Below are 19,307 nucleotides of genomic sequence, written 5' to 3' on the forward strand. Positions count from 1 at the left end.
CATTAATCTCCTTATAGAATGGAATCCAGTACAACAGGCCCATTTGTATTTATCATTAATTTTTTATTTCATATTTTATCAGAAAACTTCAATTTCTTATTCGGTTTTCACTGTCTTGCCACTGAGATGAAAGTTCTTTCATATTCCACAATTTTGGGTAGCATATGGCTTAATGTCCAAGTTTGCAGATGATACAGAGGTTGGTAGGGTTCTTAATGACACTAAAGACAGTATGCTAATGCAACAGGATCTATAAAAGTTAGGCAGATGGGCTGAGAAGTGGCAACTGAAGTTTAACATTGACAAATGCAAAGTACTGCATATGGGTAGCAGTAACCCAAGAGAAACGTACCAACTGTGTGCTACTACAATCAGGGAAGTGGAGAATGAAAAAGACTTGGCAGTAATTGTGCAATCAGATATGAAGTTCTCTGAGCAGTGCAGACGGGCTGCCAGAGCAGTCATGGAGTTTTGTCAATGATATATAGGAATTTTGCTAGCAGAGACAAGGAGATGATTATCCGTTTGTATAATGCAATTGTCAGGCTACACCTTGAGTACTGCGTACAGGTCTGGAGGCCTTATTTTAGGAAAGCTGTAGAGTTGCTAGAACGAGTACAGAGAAGGGCAACAAATTGTTGAGAGGAACAAAGGGGTCCACTTACGAAGAAAGGCTTAAGTTCTGCAAGTTGCAGCATCTGGAGACTAGGCACTTGCAAGGTGATCTGATTGAGGTGTATAAGGCCTTGAATGGTTTGAGCAGGCCCAGTGCTGACGGGATACTTCCGCTTGCTCAGACTATGAACCTGAGGGAGCATAGATTCAAATTGAGGAAAGACAGTTTTAGAATAGATGTGCAGAAGTTTGCCTTTAGTCAGCATGTAGTTGATTTGTGGAACAGACTTCCATCTGTTGTTATGGAAGTTGATAGCTTAAATAAATTTAAGGCTGAACTTAGACAAACATTTGGAGTGACCAGATGGACGAAATGAGAGGGGTGTTTTTTTTTTTTTTTTTGGCTGATGCTGTATTATGAGCTTGCTTTCTTGCATCACATGCTTCAACTAATGCTAATATTTCTTTCAAATTTCTTTCAATTCCTCGTCTTCAATGGTATCATTATTTTCTTTATTTAATTAAAAATCACTGTGTTGCATTAATAACTTATCCTTTAAGGATAAAACAAAGCATTTAGTAACTTGTCACAGGATAATTTTGTGTAAATGTGTTCTTACTTTCAATTTTGATTCCTTCAAATTCTTTCCACTTCAACATGCTCCCAATTTTAGCTTCATAATTTCCTTCAGAATTTTTCAAATTAGTAATAGCATTGATAGTTTGAATAATTAATTGATTTCTTTTACCATAATGATTTTCTGTACAGCTTCTGAAAGGTAAGAGAGCTCCTGCAGGATGTCGATCAATAGTGCTAAAGAAATTTGTTGAGAAATTGTAGATTAAAAGTCAGTTTAATAATCCCGAATATTTAACTTCTGATTCAAAATGTTTGCACAAAGCAGGATAATTCCTCCAACCGGCAATTGCCATCTGCAAGCTATAGGCTGCCCCTCTTGGCCCGAACGCACGACCTATCTTTATAGTTTCCACATAAAGTTCTTTATCAATCATTCTTAATTCGAGCCGGCTTTTGGAGATTGGTGATATAATGCATACAGGGTTTTTTTTTTTTTTTTTTTAATTGTTGCCTGCATGCCATTATATTTCAGAACATTTACTGCACAGTGAAAGCCTTGACAAATTTTCAGAATCTGCCAACATTTCGTCTTTGTAAAGTTTATGTAATATCTTAGTTGCCTCAATCCCCCCCCACCCCCACGTTGCTACTGTCACTAGTTCTTTGAATACTATGCAAAATGTCGGAATCACACAGATATTCAGCCACTTGTGACCATGTAAACATAGACGGAGAAATTTACTTGAAGGCGTGGATCACTCACTTCTCCGAAAAAAACATATGCTCATTTGTCATTCCTCTTACTCAGATTAAGAACCTGAGGGGGATAGATTCAAATTGGAAAGACAGTTGTAGAATAGATGTGCAGAAATTTGCCTTTAGCCAGCGAGTAGTTGATTGGTGGAACAGACTTCCATCTTTTGTTGTGGAAGTTGATAGCCAAAATAACTTAGCATTAGCAAAGGCACATGATGCAAGAAAGCAAACTTATATAGGATCATCCAAAAAACGCACCCTTCTCTTTTCGCTGATCCACTCGCTCCAAATGTTTGTCTAGTTCTGCCTTGAATCTATTTAAGCTGTCAACTCCTACGACAGATGGAGGTTTGTTCAAGCAGTCAACCACCCGCTGGCAAAAGGCAAACTTCCGCACATCTATCCTACAACCATCTTTCCTCAATTTGAATTTATGCCCTCTCAGGAGATTATTCTGAGCAAGAGGAAGAATCCCATCAGCATTGAGCATGCTCAAACCATTCAAGGTTTATACACCTCAATCAGATCACCTCACAGGTGCCTACTTTCCAGACACTGTAATTTGCAAAACTTAAGCCTTTCTTTGTAAGAGCAACCCTTTGTTCCAATTCACTAATCTTGTTGCCCTTCTCTGTACTCGTTCCAACAGCTCCACATCCTTGTTAAAATGAGGCCTCCAGACCTGTATACAGTACTCAAGGTGTGGCCTGACCATTGCATTATACAAGGGGATAATCACCTCCTTATCCCTGCTAAAAAAATTCCTGTATATCATTGACAAGACACCATGAGCTACTCTTGCAGACCGTCTGCACTGCTCAGAAAACTTCATATCTGCCTGCACAATTACCCCCAGATCCTTTTCATTCTCTACCATTGTCAGTGTAGTTGATACATTACTCTGGGGTACAGCTGGTGTATAATCTTGCTAAGATTATACACCAGCCATTGCCAAGAATAAACTCTGCCAGATCGTGACTGGAGGGAGTCCGAGTAGTGTGTATGTGGGGAGCATTGTCGAAGCCACATTATTTCAAGGATCTGGGTATATTCTTACCATGTGTACACCATATCCAAAAATTTCATTACTTCATACAGCATGCCCCACCCCCACTTTTTCTTACTATTGAATACACCATGAATTGTCAAACTAATAGAGTAAGCTTATCTGCGAAAAGATCTAAACCTCCCAAACACTTCCTAGTTCATTTCACAAATATACCTGGTCTCAATTCTAATCTCAAAGATGTCCATTTCTACTTTCAATCAGCCAAACCCCATGTACTTTTCCTGACAGAATCTCAGTTATCGGTTGATTCAACTACTGCTCATCTCGGTTGCCCAAATTATTCGCTGTATGATTCCTTTCGCCCCAAAGGTGGTACTTGTGCATATGTCCGTTCCGATATCCCTGTTAGGGAGTTGGTAATTTGGAACCTCCTCTCTTCGATCTTCTTTGATTTAAAATCTCTCTACCTCAGTGTGTCAAATTCATCTCTTGTCTCTACCATTCTCCCAAATTCACTAATCACTTGGAGCTCTTTGCAACTTGATTTTTTCCAGTTTCCTAACAGTGAGGTAATGTTCATGACTCCAGGTGGCTTCCGTTTTCTAGTCACACCGACCCAGCTGGTCGTGATGCTGAGGCTTTTGCAGTTAATGACCTTGCACAGATTGTTAATTTACCTACAGGAGTACTGGACAATCCTAACCATACAGCCAATACTCTTATCTTTTCTCACAAATAATCCTTCTAAATACATGGGCAAAGTGAGTGAGCCTTTATCTCAAAGCTACTCCTAACCTCGTTGTTCGGCATTACAAGAATGCAACATGGGATGACTTACGAGATTTCTTTTCTTCTTTTCCTTGGTCGCATTCCTCTTTCAAAACTTTTGATGTCAACGTTTGCTCAGGTTGTGTCAGTAAAATTATTCTTGTAGGAATGGAATCCTTTATTCCACACTCCACTTTAAAAACTCGTCTTTTTTCTAAACATTGGTTTTCCAATAAATGTGCTAAGGATGTTCAAGAGAAGAATGTTGCATATCATAATTGGCTTGTTTCTAATTGTTCAGTTTCATTTTCTGCCTACACCAAAGCTCTCAACAATTGTAAAGCAGTTTCTGTTCAAAAGCTAGTTTTAGCAAAACTAGATTTTGAACAGGCTAAGAGTAGGAAACTTGCTTTTTGCCCTAATGGTAGCTGAGCATTCTGGTCTCTTGTCAAAGCTATTGTCCGCAACTTTTGCCCATCTTTGCTCCCACCTCTGTCAAAACCAGATGGTTGTGTTGTGACTTCAGCCAAGAATAAAGCTGATCTGTTAGCATCCCATTTTTCTTCCAACTCATGTATTAATGATCTTGGTAAAACACCTCCCACCATTTTCGACACACTCCATTAAATGCCTCCCATGATCTTCCATCAAAAGGATATCAGAAGGATTTTGACGAATCTTGATGCTAAGAAAGCTCCAGGTCCTGATGGTATTTCTCCATTTGTTCTCAAAACCTGTGTTCCTGAACTTACTCCTGTTCTTTGCCGCCTTTTTTTTTCTTTCTTATTCCAAAGGTGTTTTTCCTTCTGCTTGGAAATTTGCTCATATCCAGCCAGTTCCTAAAAAGGGTGACAAGTCCCTCCCATCCAATTATCATCCCATTGCAATTACGTCTACTCTTTCTAAAGTAATGGAGAAATCAATTAACCGTGAACTCTTAACTACCTAGAAACCTTCCGTCTGATTAATGATCAGCAGTATGGATTCTGTCAGTGTCATTACCCTGCCGCCCTCCTTCTGTCCTTCCTGTATACATTGTACTCTCCTTATTCAAATTCAACATTGTATCTGAGTGACACCATGTTTTTGCAATGTCTGCATTTGATAACTTATGAAGTACTTCAAATTCATGAAATTTATTTTCATTGTTTTATTTATCTTCCTCAGAATTTAGCAATATTATTATAACTATAACACCACATTAATCCTATTTATTTGATGGCAGTAAAGCTATGGTATTTTAGATTATATTATGTACTATGTGATAAAGTTACATTATTTGTTTGTATTGCCCCAAATTTATAGTTTATAGGCCTAAAAGCACTTCTGATACCGATTACACTACTACAAAACTAAATAAAAAACTTACAATTAGCACCTATATCAATACTATAACAATGACAGTGGAATCGAACGTTCTGATATTGAGACAACATAATAGCATCAGAAGTTGACTTTGGTTTTTTAAGCATCTTGAAAGGCCAAGTAACAACAATGACTACTAATTTTAACTGAAGTTATAAAAAAACAATAATTTTTAATCACTGAAGAAAGTTCTATTTAGCAGCTTTCAAAAATCGTGATGTGTTTCCCTTGTGTACCATATTTGCAAACTGATAAGCATTAATGACAGCATGCAATGCATAGGAAGAAATGAAAAAAACAGATGTTGCATTTTTTGACTATGATGTCATAAGTACTGATTGTTTATATGCATCTTCCTCTGGGTTTGTGCTGATCATTCAGGAATGTTGTTCAGAAATATGTTTCATGAAAGCAAAATAGGAGGTGGGGGAAAACTGGTGTGGAAGAACAAAAACAATAGCCATTGTTAGGGAAACTGGAGAGAAAAGAAACGGTAGTTGTGGCTCTGGAAAAAAAAAAAAAAAAAAAACGGGCCATTTTCGATTGTTATTGATGGCAGTAATCAAAGTGTTCCAAGTTGTGCTGACATTTTCTAATAATAATAAAACTGTCAAATCAAAAGCAGCTTGTTTTCGGATAGGCGCCTCCGTAGCTAGGTGGGAAGGAGCAGCAGTGCGTAGCACACGCTTCTTGATTAGACCGGGGTTCGAGCCCGTCACCACCAAATACAGGAGGATGCAGAAAGGTCAGGGAATGACCACCGCATATTCCCGGAGCAATATGGCCTTAGTTGCTAATGCTGATAAAAACCAAACAACAGCTTGTTTTCGGTGTTAGCATTGTTTGGGAACTCTACAGCTAAAACATTGGGTACCTTCTTCTGAGCAACCTAAAAAAAAAAAAAAATCATGGGATCCTTTCAAGAAAAAATGTCTGCCAAATGACAAAGCATTTAGTGTTCATAATGTGCTATGATGGTCCTAAAAATGGAGTATCAAGGGTATTAAAAGAGGAGATTGAGAACAGGTAGTCTTCGCTGCCCTTGTCATATTAATTTGTGTGCTGAAAAGAGATCTCTATACCTCTGAAAGTGGATGTACACATTTACTCCTATCTAGAAAGAAGTACTAAAAGGAAAGATGAATTGAAACAATTTCAACTGATGCATGCCAGTGAAGTAAAAAAGATTTTTTAGTGTGTGTGTAATTAGACTGGTGGAATGGTGACAACCTTTGAATATCTGTTTAAAGAAGAGGTTATAAAGAGTTAAAATACAAATGATCACTAGTGAGTGCCACTGACTCATATTCAAATCCAGTTCATGATCCAAAAGTTCTTTGAAAAACGACAAATTGATGAGCTCAAGAAAAATAACTTCTGAATTGCAAACTTCTAGTAAAAACAATTATTATGTGACATCTGACAATCCTAAACTGGACAAGCAAGCTGGTAATTCTAGGCATGTTATCCTTATAAGGTTTATTCTGGCTTGAATAAAACAATTTGATTGTCTTTTAAACATTATGCTGACATTTGAAAATTTAAAAATAGTCCTTCAGTCAGTGTACTTCACATCCATGTACCAAGGCCATTATGCTTAGCTATGTTGAAGAATGTTATGTGCAAATTTATTTTGCTAACTTTTTTTTAAATCTTCCATTTTGGAAATTGATTAATATGTGGACTAAACCAGAAGATGGTTTTGACTTAGTCATATTTTGTACTGCCAAGCTCACGGAGAGTCTAAAACAAGAAGAGGAGGACTGTTGTTACTGCAGCATGTACCCAAGTTCCCATGTAAAAATATGTTCTTATAAATGCTGAGCTATTACAAATATCATCAGTTGGCAGTGCATCATTTTTAAATTTGAAATTTTTTATGGACAAATTTCCAGTATTTCTTGGTATCACTAAAGAATGGAATAGATTATGCAGTAGATGTTTTGCAGCATCACTTCTGCAAATCGCCAGAAGTGATGCTGCCAAATGCAAATCATCTACCAAATGCTGTTATGAATAAAGAAAGAATTGATGTATGATGGTCCTTTTCATTTCTGGCAAGCACACAAAGAGGTATTAAAAATAGATTATCCTAAGTCATTTTTGCCATTTTAAAATTGCTCATAACAATGAGTAACAGAATATTCAGCCAATTTAGAAAACAAAAACTGAATTTCTCTTTCTGATGAAGCTTAGAAATGCTGTTGAGAGTCGGTTGTAGACAATGGGGCCGCTATTATGAACAAAACTTACTCAACATTTCTGAAGAGGGCGAAGTCTGCAACAGTATCTTTCTTGAAGCAATCAAAATTAATCAATCTCTAATAGAATTAATCTCTAATAAAATGTTAGGTTAACTAATGTGTAAAAGATAACTGTACTGGTAAAACATTTTTGCCTGTATTTTAAAATAAAATGTGTATTGCCAGTTAAATTTAATTTTTAGTGCAGTGTGGACTTTTAAAAAAAAAAAAAAAAAACCTTTTTTTTTTTTTTTTTTATATTAATTCTATCTTTTGGGAAGCAAACTCTGCAAAAATCTGCCTCTTTTGTCCCTAAAACCACCTATTTTCCCTCCTGTTTACAAATGCGCAATCTCTAGCCTTTTGAAAGTCAAAAGTAGACAGCTATGAAAATAGGAGATTCCAAATTAGGAAGGCTTTGCAAGGAATATCAGCTGACATATTCACAAGTACCGCCTTTCGATCAAAAGGAATTATAAAACAAATAATTATAGCAGCTGATATAAGTAGTTGAAGTGATGATTGAGATCCTTTCAGAAAAGAGAAATGTAGTTTGGTAGACTGTAGGTGATAAGCAGTATCATTGAGATCGGAACTAAGACTACATGTTTATGAAATGAATAAGGAAGTTTAGATTTTTTGGCAGATAAGTTTGTTCTGTTCATTTGACTATTCATGATGGATTCAATATGTAAAGTAAAAGTTGAGGGGAGGGACATGTATGAAATGAAATTTTTGGATATGGTATAGACAAGAAGTATATACTTGAGCATTTCCTTGACATAATGTGTCCTCAATAATGCCTCCTGTATACACACTACTCATGCTTCCTCAAGTCTCTACCTGGTAGTGTAGAAGCAGCAATGTTATATTTGCTGATGCACATGCCTCTTAGAAAATTATGTTTTGATTTGGTCCATTGGATTATCTAGTGGTCAGCCTGTGAAAACCATTTAAGAGTTGTATTTTCAAAATTTTAAGGAATATTGGATCTTGCTATGATATGCATAAAAAATTTTAGTTTTAATACAAAGAAATTATTCTAATTATTCAGTACTCCCTACATCTGTCATAGATTATCAGTATTAGTTATTCCTGTGCACGGCAATGTAATTTTGCCATTTCATGTTGTTAGTATAAGTAGTATGCAACCAAATGTGGGACATAAATTTGCTGGTTTTCCATTTGCATGCAGGAGTCCAAGCATGCCACCAGAGCCATACAGTTTAGTTGGATTATTAGGGTGCTTCATGAATAAAGTTTAGTTTTAAACAGGGAAACATTACTTGTAATGTTGGTTATTAGTTGCAACAAAAAGGACTTTTAATTCAAAAATCTCATACATAGGTACATCTTTGGTCTGTATTATAGCCTCAACCCTCTTGGATATACTTTTTACCAGCTTCTGATAGATGTTAACTAGCCACAAATTAGTCCAGTATGACATGAGGTATTGTTGGCTGATACTGATATGGCCCATTTTTGTAGTTCTGCCACAATCTAGGTAGCATATAATTGTTAAAAACATGCAAGTAAGCATTATTGCCTGAAACCACAGACTTCATGGTTTCAAGCACTACCACTAATGGATAAAATTTGAACTAGCTGAAACAGACAGTACTGTCAGTCTGCCTCCTCTAGACTTGATGGTATATATGCCCTGACAGGAAACACCCTCTGGGTAATCGATGCACCAAAAACAGGTCCACCAAAACAAAACTTTAGTGAGATTTTCACCAAAGAATACCAACTGCATTTGTGACCACAATATCATGGTCACAGATGTAGCTGCCTTGGTATTCAATCAGAGGTTGACATTCACAGAATTGCAGAGCAACTCAGTCTATGAATGGTTGACATACTGACTGATGTTCCTGTTTCATAATGTTCTGCAGTGATGTGTAAAAGAACTCTTTAGTTCATTGAACAGTATTGTGGTTTTTTTTTTTTTTTTTTTAACTATCATCTATAGTCTTCCATCTTTGATTAACATTCACAACAGTGGAGTTTGGGAGATTTTGCAGCTGTGTATGCAGAAAGATTATGTGACATCTGACAACTATTAGAAGTTTCAAGTCCTGATCCACATGACCCCTGCAGTGTTCTGCTGCTGTATATGCAGGCCCAAAAGATTTATTATTACTGTATATAAAAATGTTATTCTCTTTTCTGTTATATACTTCACAAAATTTAAAAGGGCCATCTACAGAGGGGACAAGGTCATCTCAACAGTCTTTGTTTTCTTTATGTGCTTTCCAGAATATTTCTTTCAAATCCAATGCAGTGTAGTTCAAAAATATAACAAAGTATCATTAGTAAGGACAAATGAAAGCAAATTTCAAATAAGGGTAAATAGGTCTCAATGTATCATATTCTATAAAACTTCTCCAAAAGATTAAGCTTATGTGCAGTTGCCTTTATTTTATTTTGAAACAGAAATCTTTTATCAAGAAAGCTGTTTTTAGTGTTTTCATTTATAACATTTTTCTATACAGCAAAAATTAAAATTTGTTTTGTTAATTAGTTGATAAATTTATATGCCATTTATATTCATCTTTCCCTCATGTAAGGAGTATTCATGATATTTAGCTTTTGCAGATAAAGTTCCTCCTCAACGTAGTGGTCTTCGTGAAAGACGAAGGCCAGAATCTCCTCAAAGTAAAGGACCAACAGTTGCTGAAATTTGGATACCAGAAGAAGACTTAGAATTATGGGAAGTTAAACAGTTTGGTGACAAGTAAGTGATGACTGGGTATTTTCCTTTTTTGGTTTAAAGGTATTAAGGTTCTGGTCTGTTAGTTACAAAATTCAGATTATTTAATTTATTTAAATGACTCTATAATAAACCTTTATTCACATAAGATACTCATAGAAGTAATTAGTAAATGCAAGAAGCAGACATCATGCAGTGAGTAATACAGTTTTGTGTGCACAGACTATGTCCTTCTTGTTCCAAGATTGGATAAGAAATCATATCTGTATATATATATATATATTAAAATTGATAGATGTCTAGCCACCCATCCACCTACCTATCTTTGTTGTTTTCTGTCTTTGGCCATTGCTATTTCCATTTTAGTAGTGATTACAAAATATGCTAGGCAGGACTGTGTTTTCTACCTAGATATACTACTTTTTCACAGACTCAAGCCTAGGGAAAAAAATGAAGTCAGTCTACCTAAATACAGCTTATTTATAAATAAAACTACTCATGTTTCCACATTCATTAAGCATCACAGGTGACTGAATGGCTGGTCTGGTCTGCTCACCAAAATTAAGGCAGAATTCATCTCTGGCTTAAAACATGACAAAACAGAAGTCATAAGCTCATTTTATTCTTAATGAAGTAACTTTATTTTCGATAAATTAGCACAGTTTCAGAATTAGCTACCCAGATGTTGTTTATTGCATAGCTGCCAACTCTTCAGATTTAAAATGGGAACTCATTTTTTTGACTCATTTTATTCCGTTTGCCACCTCACCATCATGCTAGAGTGGGTACCATAATTTCTCGGTCTTATTTCATAAGAACTATTTTTCTCCATCTTTTTATTTTTGCGAAAATTAACGAAAATGTGGTAAAATTAGAATTTTTAAAAAATTCTGTGAATTTTTTCTTAATTTTGTTAAAGAATATGGACATAATAAACATCTAAAAATAGTTTGCATATGTTGTGACACAGGGATGATCCCTCTCTCAATTTAGAAAGCAACAAAGATTAATAATAAAAAAAAAAACATTAAAACCTTATTAAAAAAGTAGTATAATTAAAGATTTCTTTTCAAAGAAAATAAATTACACTTTTCATCTCCAGACTTATGGTACTGATAATACTGATTTCTAGAAATACAACGCCATCAATAAATTAGTAAAAGCCACCTTCCTTACCAAGTGAGAGACAGGTACAGAGACAATATGCTCTGAATGCCAAAACAAGTTTGTGGTAAAACTTTACTAAGCTGTTTTATACATATGGTAAATAAATAAACAGAAAAAAAAAAGTGTAAAAGGGGCTTACAATTAAACATTCCATATTTAGTGGTCATGTAGGCTTGAACCGCATTCATTCAAACATGTATGCTTCTGCGCTCTTATGTTTGATCACTTAGACACACGTACCAGTGAGATAATTTGTATCCTAATACGATCCAATAAAGTATCATAACTTCAAATATTTAATACACTCATTGCATAAACTGTATTACTTTATGAATAGGGATCCCATATGTCCTGGTTTTCTCAGGAAATTCCCAGATTTATGGATTTTCCGGATCTCCGTCCCGGTGTCCCAACAAAGTTGACCTGGGACGTCAAATGTCCCAGTTTTTTTTCAAAACGACCTTGTTTCTTGAATATTTTCACCTGACACCTAGCAATATTGAGTAAAGCTCTAATATACAAGTATCTCAAAACAAAGTAGTCCATGCCCGCAGTTAACCTTATAGTGGCAACATAGAATGACCAGTACCAAGATATATCATCATTATGCTACTTCATTGCAAAATACCTTTAATGATTTGATTTACAGTTAATCATTGTTTCAGTCTGCGTTGTCCGCACTACAGTGTTCATGTCGATTTCTTAGTGTTCTACTTTTAACGTTTCATTTTTATATTTGGAATATATAAATAATTTTATATTTAAAAAATATATATATTTTTTAAAATGCTGACGAGAAAATGCATGTTTACTAACAGTTTAAAGAAGCAATTAGCATTTATAAAAGAAAATAGTGTTAGTGGTGATTCCTCAAAAGTGGAGTGTTCCTTGTGCTGTGCTGTGTTTAGTGTTGATCATGGAGGAATGGCAGATATATTTGATTGTGTCAGTACAAAAAACATACGGCTGCTGTGCCTGCAAAATTCTCCACTCAATCATTAATGTCATTTAGGCAAGAAAACTTTGGGCGATGAAGAAAGAGACCTAGCTGGAAAAGAGAATACGTTTGTTTATCATACTATCAAACACAATCATAGTTTCCAGTCAATGGACTCTATTTCAGCTCTTTTAAAAACATTTACAAACAAAAAAATTTACCTCTGCTTAAAAAAAATGTAGGGCTATTTGCTGTGAATGTATTATCACCACATGCAGGAAATGAAATACTTGGAAGACCTAAAGAATACAAAGTATTGCTGCTTAGCTGTAGGTGTTTCTAACCACACTGGTCTAAAGATTGTACTGATTATATTGTGAGGTATTTTATTCCGGATAAAGGCATTGCAACAGAAATATTAGAATTTTGCAGTCTCGCTGGTGAAACCTCCAATCTTATTGTGACTACATTTAAAAGTTGCTAATAAACATAAAATAATAGGTATTTCAGCAGATAATACCAATACGAACTTTGGTGAATTAAAAAAAAGGAAAGAAAAAAACAATGTTTTTACGAAAATTAAAGAAAAGTTAAACAAAAAAATAATAGGTGTAGGCTGTGCAGCACACATTATTCATAATAATGTACAAATTGTGGTTGTTATATTACCTCCACTCAATCATTAATGTCATTTAGGCAAGAAAACTTTGGGTGATGAAGAAAGAGACCTAGCTGCAAAAGAGAATATGTTTGTTTATCATACTATCAAACACAATCCTAGTTTTATAAACAAATTCATAGACAGTGTTATAGACAAATTCAGGCGATTCTGTGGAAATTTTTTAGTATTATCACCATTTCACAGTCAGAGTAGAAAATTTGAGATCTTTTTGTGATTTTGTGGAAATTGAGTATACAACTGTTCTAGGGATAGCAAAACACAATGGTTGTCACTGGAACAAGCTCTGGATCGTTTTATTGAATTTTATGATGGACTACAGAGTTATTTCTTGAGTCAGGATAAATGTTCAAATATTTTATATGAATTTTTTAACAACAGGAAATCTTTTGTATTTCTTCGATTTCTGAGAAGTCAGATAAAGATATTTTCTAATGCTATTCAGCAAATTGAATGTGAAGAGGCGACATGTTTTGATGTTAAGAAGGAAATAGATTTCCTTATCACAAAGCTTATAATGTGACGAAATGAAATGTTCTTACACAGTGATGTGAAAACTGAACTTAAGTCTTCATAAGGAAGGTGTGAAGACTGAAGAATCTTTCTAAAAAAATGCTGCAACTTTTTATAATACTGCACTTCAGTACATTCAAAAATAGACTGTTCCTTCATTTAGTGGATTTCACTGAGGAAATCCTTTTGTTGGGAAAATTTCAAAGAATGTGCCAAGGAAATAAAAATTATCTTATTTAACCTCAGTATAAATGAAGAAAGTCTCTTTGATGACTATAGTAATGTCAAATTTTATTCAACGGAGAATAAAATGACAAAATGGAATAATACTAATTGTAAGATTGCAGATAGATGGAAAGAAGTATTTGCTCATTTTCAGAAGGAACAAATACACTGTAACGAAATCAAGTTACTTGTGGGTTTTTGTCTTACTCTACCAAGATCAAATTCCTCAGTAGAACATATTTTCTCTTTGATGAATTCATTACAGACTGATAAGAAAAACTATCTTCAGCTGGACATAGTTAAATCAGTTTTGATTATTAAAACCCATTATAAGGACGTACCATGTTTAGAGTTTGATGTTATATCCAAAGATCTAAAGCTTTTAGAAAAAGTCCATTCTTCGAATAAATGTCAGAAGTGATGAAAGCGAGAACACATATATAGCAACCAGTCAATCATAAGGAGGGAGAGAAGAAGTTGTACAAATTAGTGATTATAGAAACTGTAACTGTGAAGGATGAGGAAGGGATTAATAAAAAACATTAGTGGTTGTCTGATTTTTTTTTTTTGTTTATATTTAATATTCTCTTTCTTAATTTTTCATATGTGAATTGTCTCATTCCTTTTTTAGAGTAGTTATTTCATTATATGTATATTTACTTCATGCGTGTACACTTCTTTAAAAAAGTCTATCAAAAGTATTGCACTCAAAAACATTGTCCCTAACATTTAGATAGACCTGCATTTCACGGTGTCCCAGTTTTTTGTTTTTAAAATCTGGGATCCCTACTTTATGAATAAATTCAGTAATGTGCTAGTGGCTTGCTGACTTTCTGTGAATTCCTAAGATCAAAATGCATTTCCTTTCAGTAGTCAAATTCCTGGTAGCTCCAAACAGAATTCATAGTCATTTACCCAGCTGGTAATCATTAGTATTAAGTTAAATATTATTTAACTTGATTATATTTGAAGAGCCAATTCTTCATCTAGTAATGCATTTTGGAGAATAAGATTTTTGAACCAAATCGAAATAAATCAATTCAGCAGAAACAAAAAAAAAAAAGTTTCTGGTATTTCTCAATATCAGTGAAGGTAAATAAGTGGGTATTTTGCAGATCAGTTTTGTTAGTTTCGACGTGAAGACCTGCCAGACACTTATGAAAGAAGAAAGAATTGATGTACAGGGTTCTTAACCAGAGAACTGAAAGTGCACATGGAAATATGAAATTAAAATGCCAAGAATGACTTGAGATTACAAGTTATCTCAAGTCATTCTTGGCATTTTAATTTCACATATCATTGCTGAGTGTCACAGAATATTCAACCAGGTGGAAAAAATAACTGAATTCAGATCTTCTCTTTCTGGTGCAGTTTTGGAAATGTCATTGACAGCTAACTGAACAACAGTGTTGAATAAACAAATCTTTAATGCAAGATTTCGGAAGATGTGCAAAGTCTACTGTACTATCTTTCTTAAAGCAGTTATATGCCTAAATGATAATACAAACAGAAAATCACAGACATTGATCCTTCCCAAGTTGCTGAAAATCTCTTAGAAGTCGGAAGAAATTGTGACTCATTACTACAAACTGCGACTTAATGCTATAAAAGATATGTTCCAAGATAACCAGATCCTTAAAATGAAGCTTCCAGACCACATATAGAATAATCAACTCCTTGTCCCTGCTGGCAGTGTTCCTGTACAGAAAACCACCCCAGAGAGAGAGAGAGAGAGAGAGAGAGAGAGAGAGAGAGAGAGAGAGAGAGAGAGAGAGAGAGAGAGAGAGACTCCACAAGTGCAGGGTAGGTATGGCTAGCACGGCCAGGCAGTAGGAGCCGACAACTTAGTGGAAATCCAGCAGCATGAGTTCTGCTATGGTGGATGGGTCTTGTTTGGGAAGGTCTAGTCCAGGTGTCGTCATTGGGACTCCATTTGGTGAGTCTATGTCACATCCAGACTGAGCTGGTCCAGTAGTCCATGATAACAAATAGTGGGGAGGTCAAAACCAGGAATCCAAGATAGGATGGTCAAGTCCAGGTACCAATGTTAGGTCTCTTCTTGATGAGATGTGTCACATCCAGTGGGGAGAAGTTGGTCCAGGAGTCAATGACGAGGAACTTGTCAAGGTATGTGAGGACCCTGTCTTTTATTGCACTGCTAGTATTGTCCCAACCAAGTGGGGAGACCGGGTGACTACTCGAGATATGAGGGATCAAATTGGGTTCTGTAATCTGGATGGTTTGTTGGTCCAAGGCATTAGCATCTATGGCTCAGCGATGCACAGCAACAGTTTGACAGCCATGGTTGTTTTGACCTATTGATTCGGATACTATGGTGGTGGTGGTGGTAGCGCTTTCTGCCTGGTAAATAGGTCCATTGCAAATTGAGTCAGGGCTCAGTAAGTTTCTTCATTCTGTAAGGTGAAGTGTTCTTGGTTTTGGTAGTTGAAGCATAGTTTCGTTATTAGGATCCTCCTGAAGTCCTCGTAGATTTCACAGCTGTGGGCGAGGTGCTCCCATATCTTATCCTCTCCACAGTGGCAGCTGGGTGAGTCTGAAATTCCGAAGTCATAGTTTTTTCTGGAAGGTGCCATGTCCAGTGAGGAGGTGGGTAGCATAGGGTCCCAGTGAAAACCAGCCAGGTATGGGGGGGGATAGGAGGCCCTGACATGTGGGAGGAATATTTTGGTGACAGCGCCTTTAGTTGAGGTCTGCCATCTTTCTTGCCAGGTGTCTGTTAGATGTTCATTAAGTCTCTTCTTTTCATTGTTTCTATTATTTGCTGCATCAGTGGTGAAACCAGCGCAGATAACTGCTCTTCCTTTGGCTAATTGGTAGAGCAACCCATGACAAACAATCTCCAGGTCCAGTGGAAGAGATCCAGCAAGGACCTGGAGTGCATGGGTGCTGACAGTGCAACAGGCACGCGAGGACAGAAGGAAAAGAGAGCGCTAGGCACGATCTGTTTACAACTGTATTGGCCTTCTTGTACCAGACTCCAGAGGCATAGGCAATAACTGGGATGAAAACTGCCTTATAGAAGAGGGAGAGTGTTCTCTTCTTCAAGTCCCAATCCTTCCGGGCAACTCTTGAGACTTGGGCAGCATACTTCCTGATCTTAATCCTGAGTTGGTCTAGATGAGGGGTGAAGGAAAGGTTTTTGTCTAAGATCAAACCTAGGTATTTAAGCTCTGTGTTTAGTTTGACTATAACACCATTGACCTTGATTTGGGGTGGTCTTCTCAGATCAAGGGTACCTTTTAGTAGAATCGAATTGGTTTTCTCTGGGGTGATCTTTAGGTTGTTATGCTCTACCCAAGCTTGAAGGGTAGAGATGGCCTGGTTGGCAGTCGCTTCCAGTTGGGCTCTGTTATTGGCAGAAAAGAGCATGATCAGGTCATCTGCATAGGCCTGGGTCTGTACATTGTTGAGTGTGGTGTTCAAGAAATCATCCAACACTAGATTCCAGAGTAGAGGCCCCAGGACTGACCCATGAGGGCATCCCCTGAAGACACTGCAGTGGACAGTGGACACGACAACTCGCTGGTCCTGGAAATAGGTCTTGATGAATCTATATAAGTTTTCTGGGACTTGTGCCTTCATTGGATACCTTCATTGTAATATAATTTCAGCATTTTTCAAGCTAGATTTGAACTCAGAGTACTACTAAATCCTCTTATTCCACCAAGATAAAAAGTTCTCTACCTTTTTTACAGTGGCAAAATTTTCAAGTATGTTGTCTGTTATAGGGGATAAAGGATTGTCAGTTTCTAAAAGAGATAGTATATTTAGGTCATTAGACGATGAAAAGGGTATTAATAATTTAGAAAATAACATACATTGAGTCCATGCTTCAGGATAAACTACCAGTAAACATCAAACAAGCACAAGATTTCTTGGGGATCTGTGAACTGCTATGATCATTTTGTACCAAACTGCTCAGGCTTGATGAGTTTTTTAGGAAAGAGGAACAAAAGTCCTTCCAAACACTGAAAGAAAAACTTACAGTACCACCTTTCATGATTTATCCTTGCTATATTCTATGATGGCATAGAATATACAGTGAGGCCACTGCAGTAGTTGTGCAACAAGTGGTGAAAAATTGGTTAAAGACAGTGGCATACTTGAATAGAATACTATTAGAGAGCTATCATCCAAATTAATCCATGTATTGGTCAGCAATACTACATATCTTTTGCCTCAGGCTATGCAACTGTATTAGTTGTGCAACAGGAGGTGGAAAATCAATTAATGTCAGTGAAATACTTGAATAGAAAGCTACATCAAGCAAAGTTAAGTTACTCAAGCATTGAAAAAAGTTCAAACTGCTGACAAACTAATACCAGAACTTGGTATTAGTTTGTCAGCTAAGGTATTGTTTGGCCGGCTATTCAATAATCATCAACTCTGTCCACACATCTCCTTTATTTTGAACATGAAGGAGGACATAAACGTGATAATTTTAATGCCTTAAGAACTACAGGAGCGTGACTTAAGGATGACCTGCATACCCAGAAGGAAGGAACAACATTGCAGATTACCTCTCAAAAACGAATAGAGATTCCTGTCAGGTTAACCATTCAGGTGACAACAGAAAATTCATAAACACTGCTGAGGCATCAGCAGAAACAGATACTATTCATAAAAATCCCCATATTGAAGACCATTCACAAAATAATAATCTACACACTGAGGTTTATTTGTTTAAAATTTTAAGTTTTCTTTTGTGATAGACTTTATTCCAGTTATTTTGATTGCTACAGACCAGCCTTTCTCAATCTTTTAACTCTGGAGGAACCCTTGAAATAATTTTCAGGTCTCGGGGGGAATCCCTGCATAAAAATTATTATATCTGCAGCTCATGGTATGTCAGCATGATCAGTAAGTTGTAGATATAATAATCCAACAATAATTGTCAGTGCTCTTTTGAGTAGGGAATATTTTTCTGTGGATCTGTTTCTTTTGGCAAACTTATTAACCTACTCTTTTTGTGTGGTTCCCCCCCCCCTCCCCACAAAGGATATCAATTCTAATGCAAATCAGTAGTTGTAGGTCAAGGAAAATTCAGTTTTTCCTTTTTTAAATTTCCTACTCGTTTTTTTTTTTTTTTTACCTTATCCCAGTAGGCCAAAAGTCATCACAGATTTCTACTATACAAGATGCTAATGAGGTATGGTATGTGCAAGAGTAGTTCCCCCCCCCCCCCATTTAAAACGAAAAATGACATTTTAGCCAACCTTTCTTTAAAAAAAAAGTTACTTAAGCTTAGTTTACCTTTCTTGAAATTAATTTCTTTCTTTCCTTTTCATAAAGTTTAAAACTCATGAGGTGAACATAATAAATTTCTGTTAAATAACTGGCTTAAGCCGAAAAAGGTTGTAAATTGATTTTAATTAATGTTATTTACAACATGAAAATTTATTGGCAATGTTGAATAGTAACTACTAAAACCATAAGCCAAAGCAATATAAATAAAAATATAGCTTAAGGCTCAAATATAGGCCTAGCACAGGGGTGGGCAACCTTTTTTGAATAAAAGGCCATATTCATTTTCGGAAATAGTGGAAAGGCCGCGCCGATCCTTCGAACCACTACTTGTGAAACATACTTAATTATCAGTGTTAAATTTTATTACATATAACTATAGAAAAGGCAAATAAATTTCAATAAAGCATACATATTTACAATATTCTCATCATAATACATCCACCTACATTTTATATGAACACAAAATTTT

The 19,307-nt window shown here is 35.9% G+C and overlaps 1 protein-coding gene across 1 annotated transcript in view; it reads left to right on the forward strand.

The window, feature by feature from the left end:
• E(bx) (nucleosome-remodeling factor subunit NURF301 E(bx)) overlaps nucleotides 1-19,307 on the forward strand; it is a 693,176-nt gene that overhangs the window by 273,581 nt on the left and 400,288 nt on the right. The window contains exon 12 of the mRNA XM_090382976.1: nucleotides 9,935-10,073. Within this exon, the coding sequence (XP_090239102.1) occupies nucleotides 9,935-10,073 (139 nt within the window). The remainder of the gene's footprint in view (nucleotides 1-9,934; nucleotides 10,074-19,307) is intronic.

The sequence above is a fragment of the Mastigoproctus giganteus genome, chromosome 10, assembly GCF_048544385.1.
Source record: "Mastigoproctus giganteus isolate SK-2022 chromosome 10, ASM4854438v1, whole genome shotgun sequence".
In the NCBI taxonomy this organism is placed as follows: domain Eukaryota; kingdom Metazoa; phylum Arthropoda; class Arachnida; order Uropygi; family Thelyphonidae; genus Mastigoproctus; species Mastigoproctus giganteus.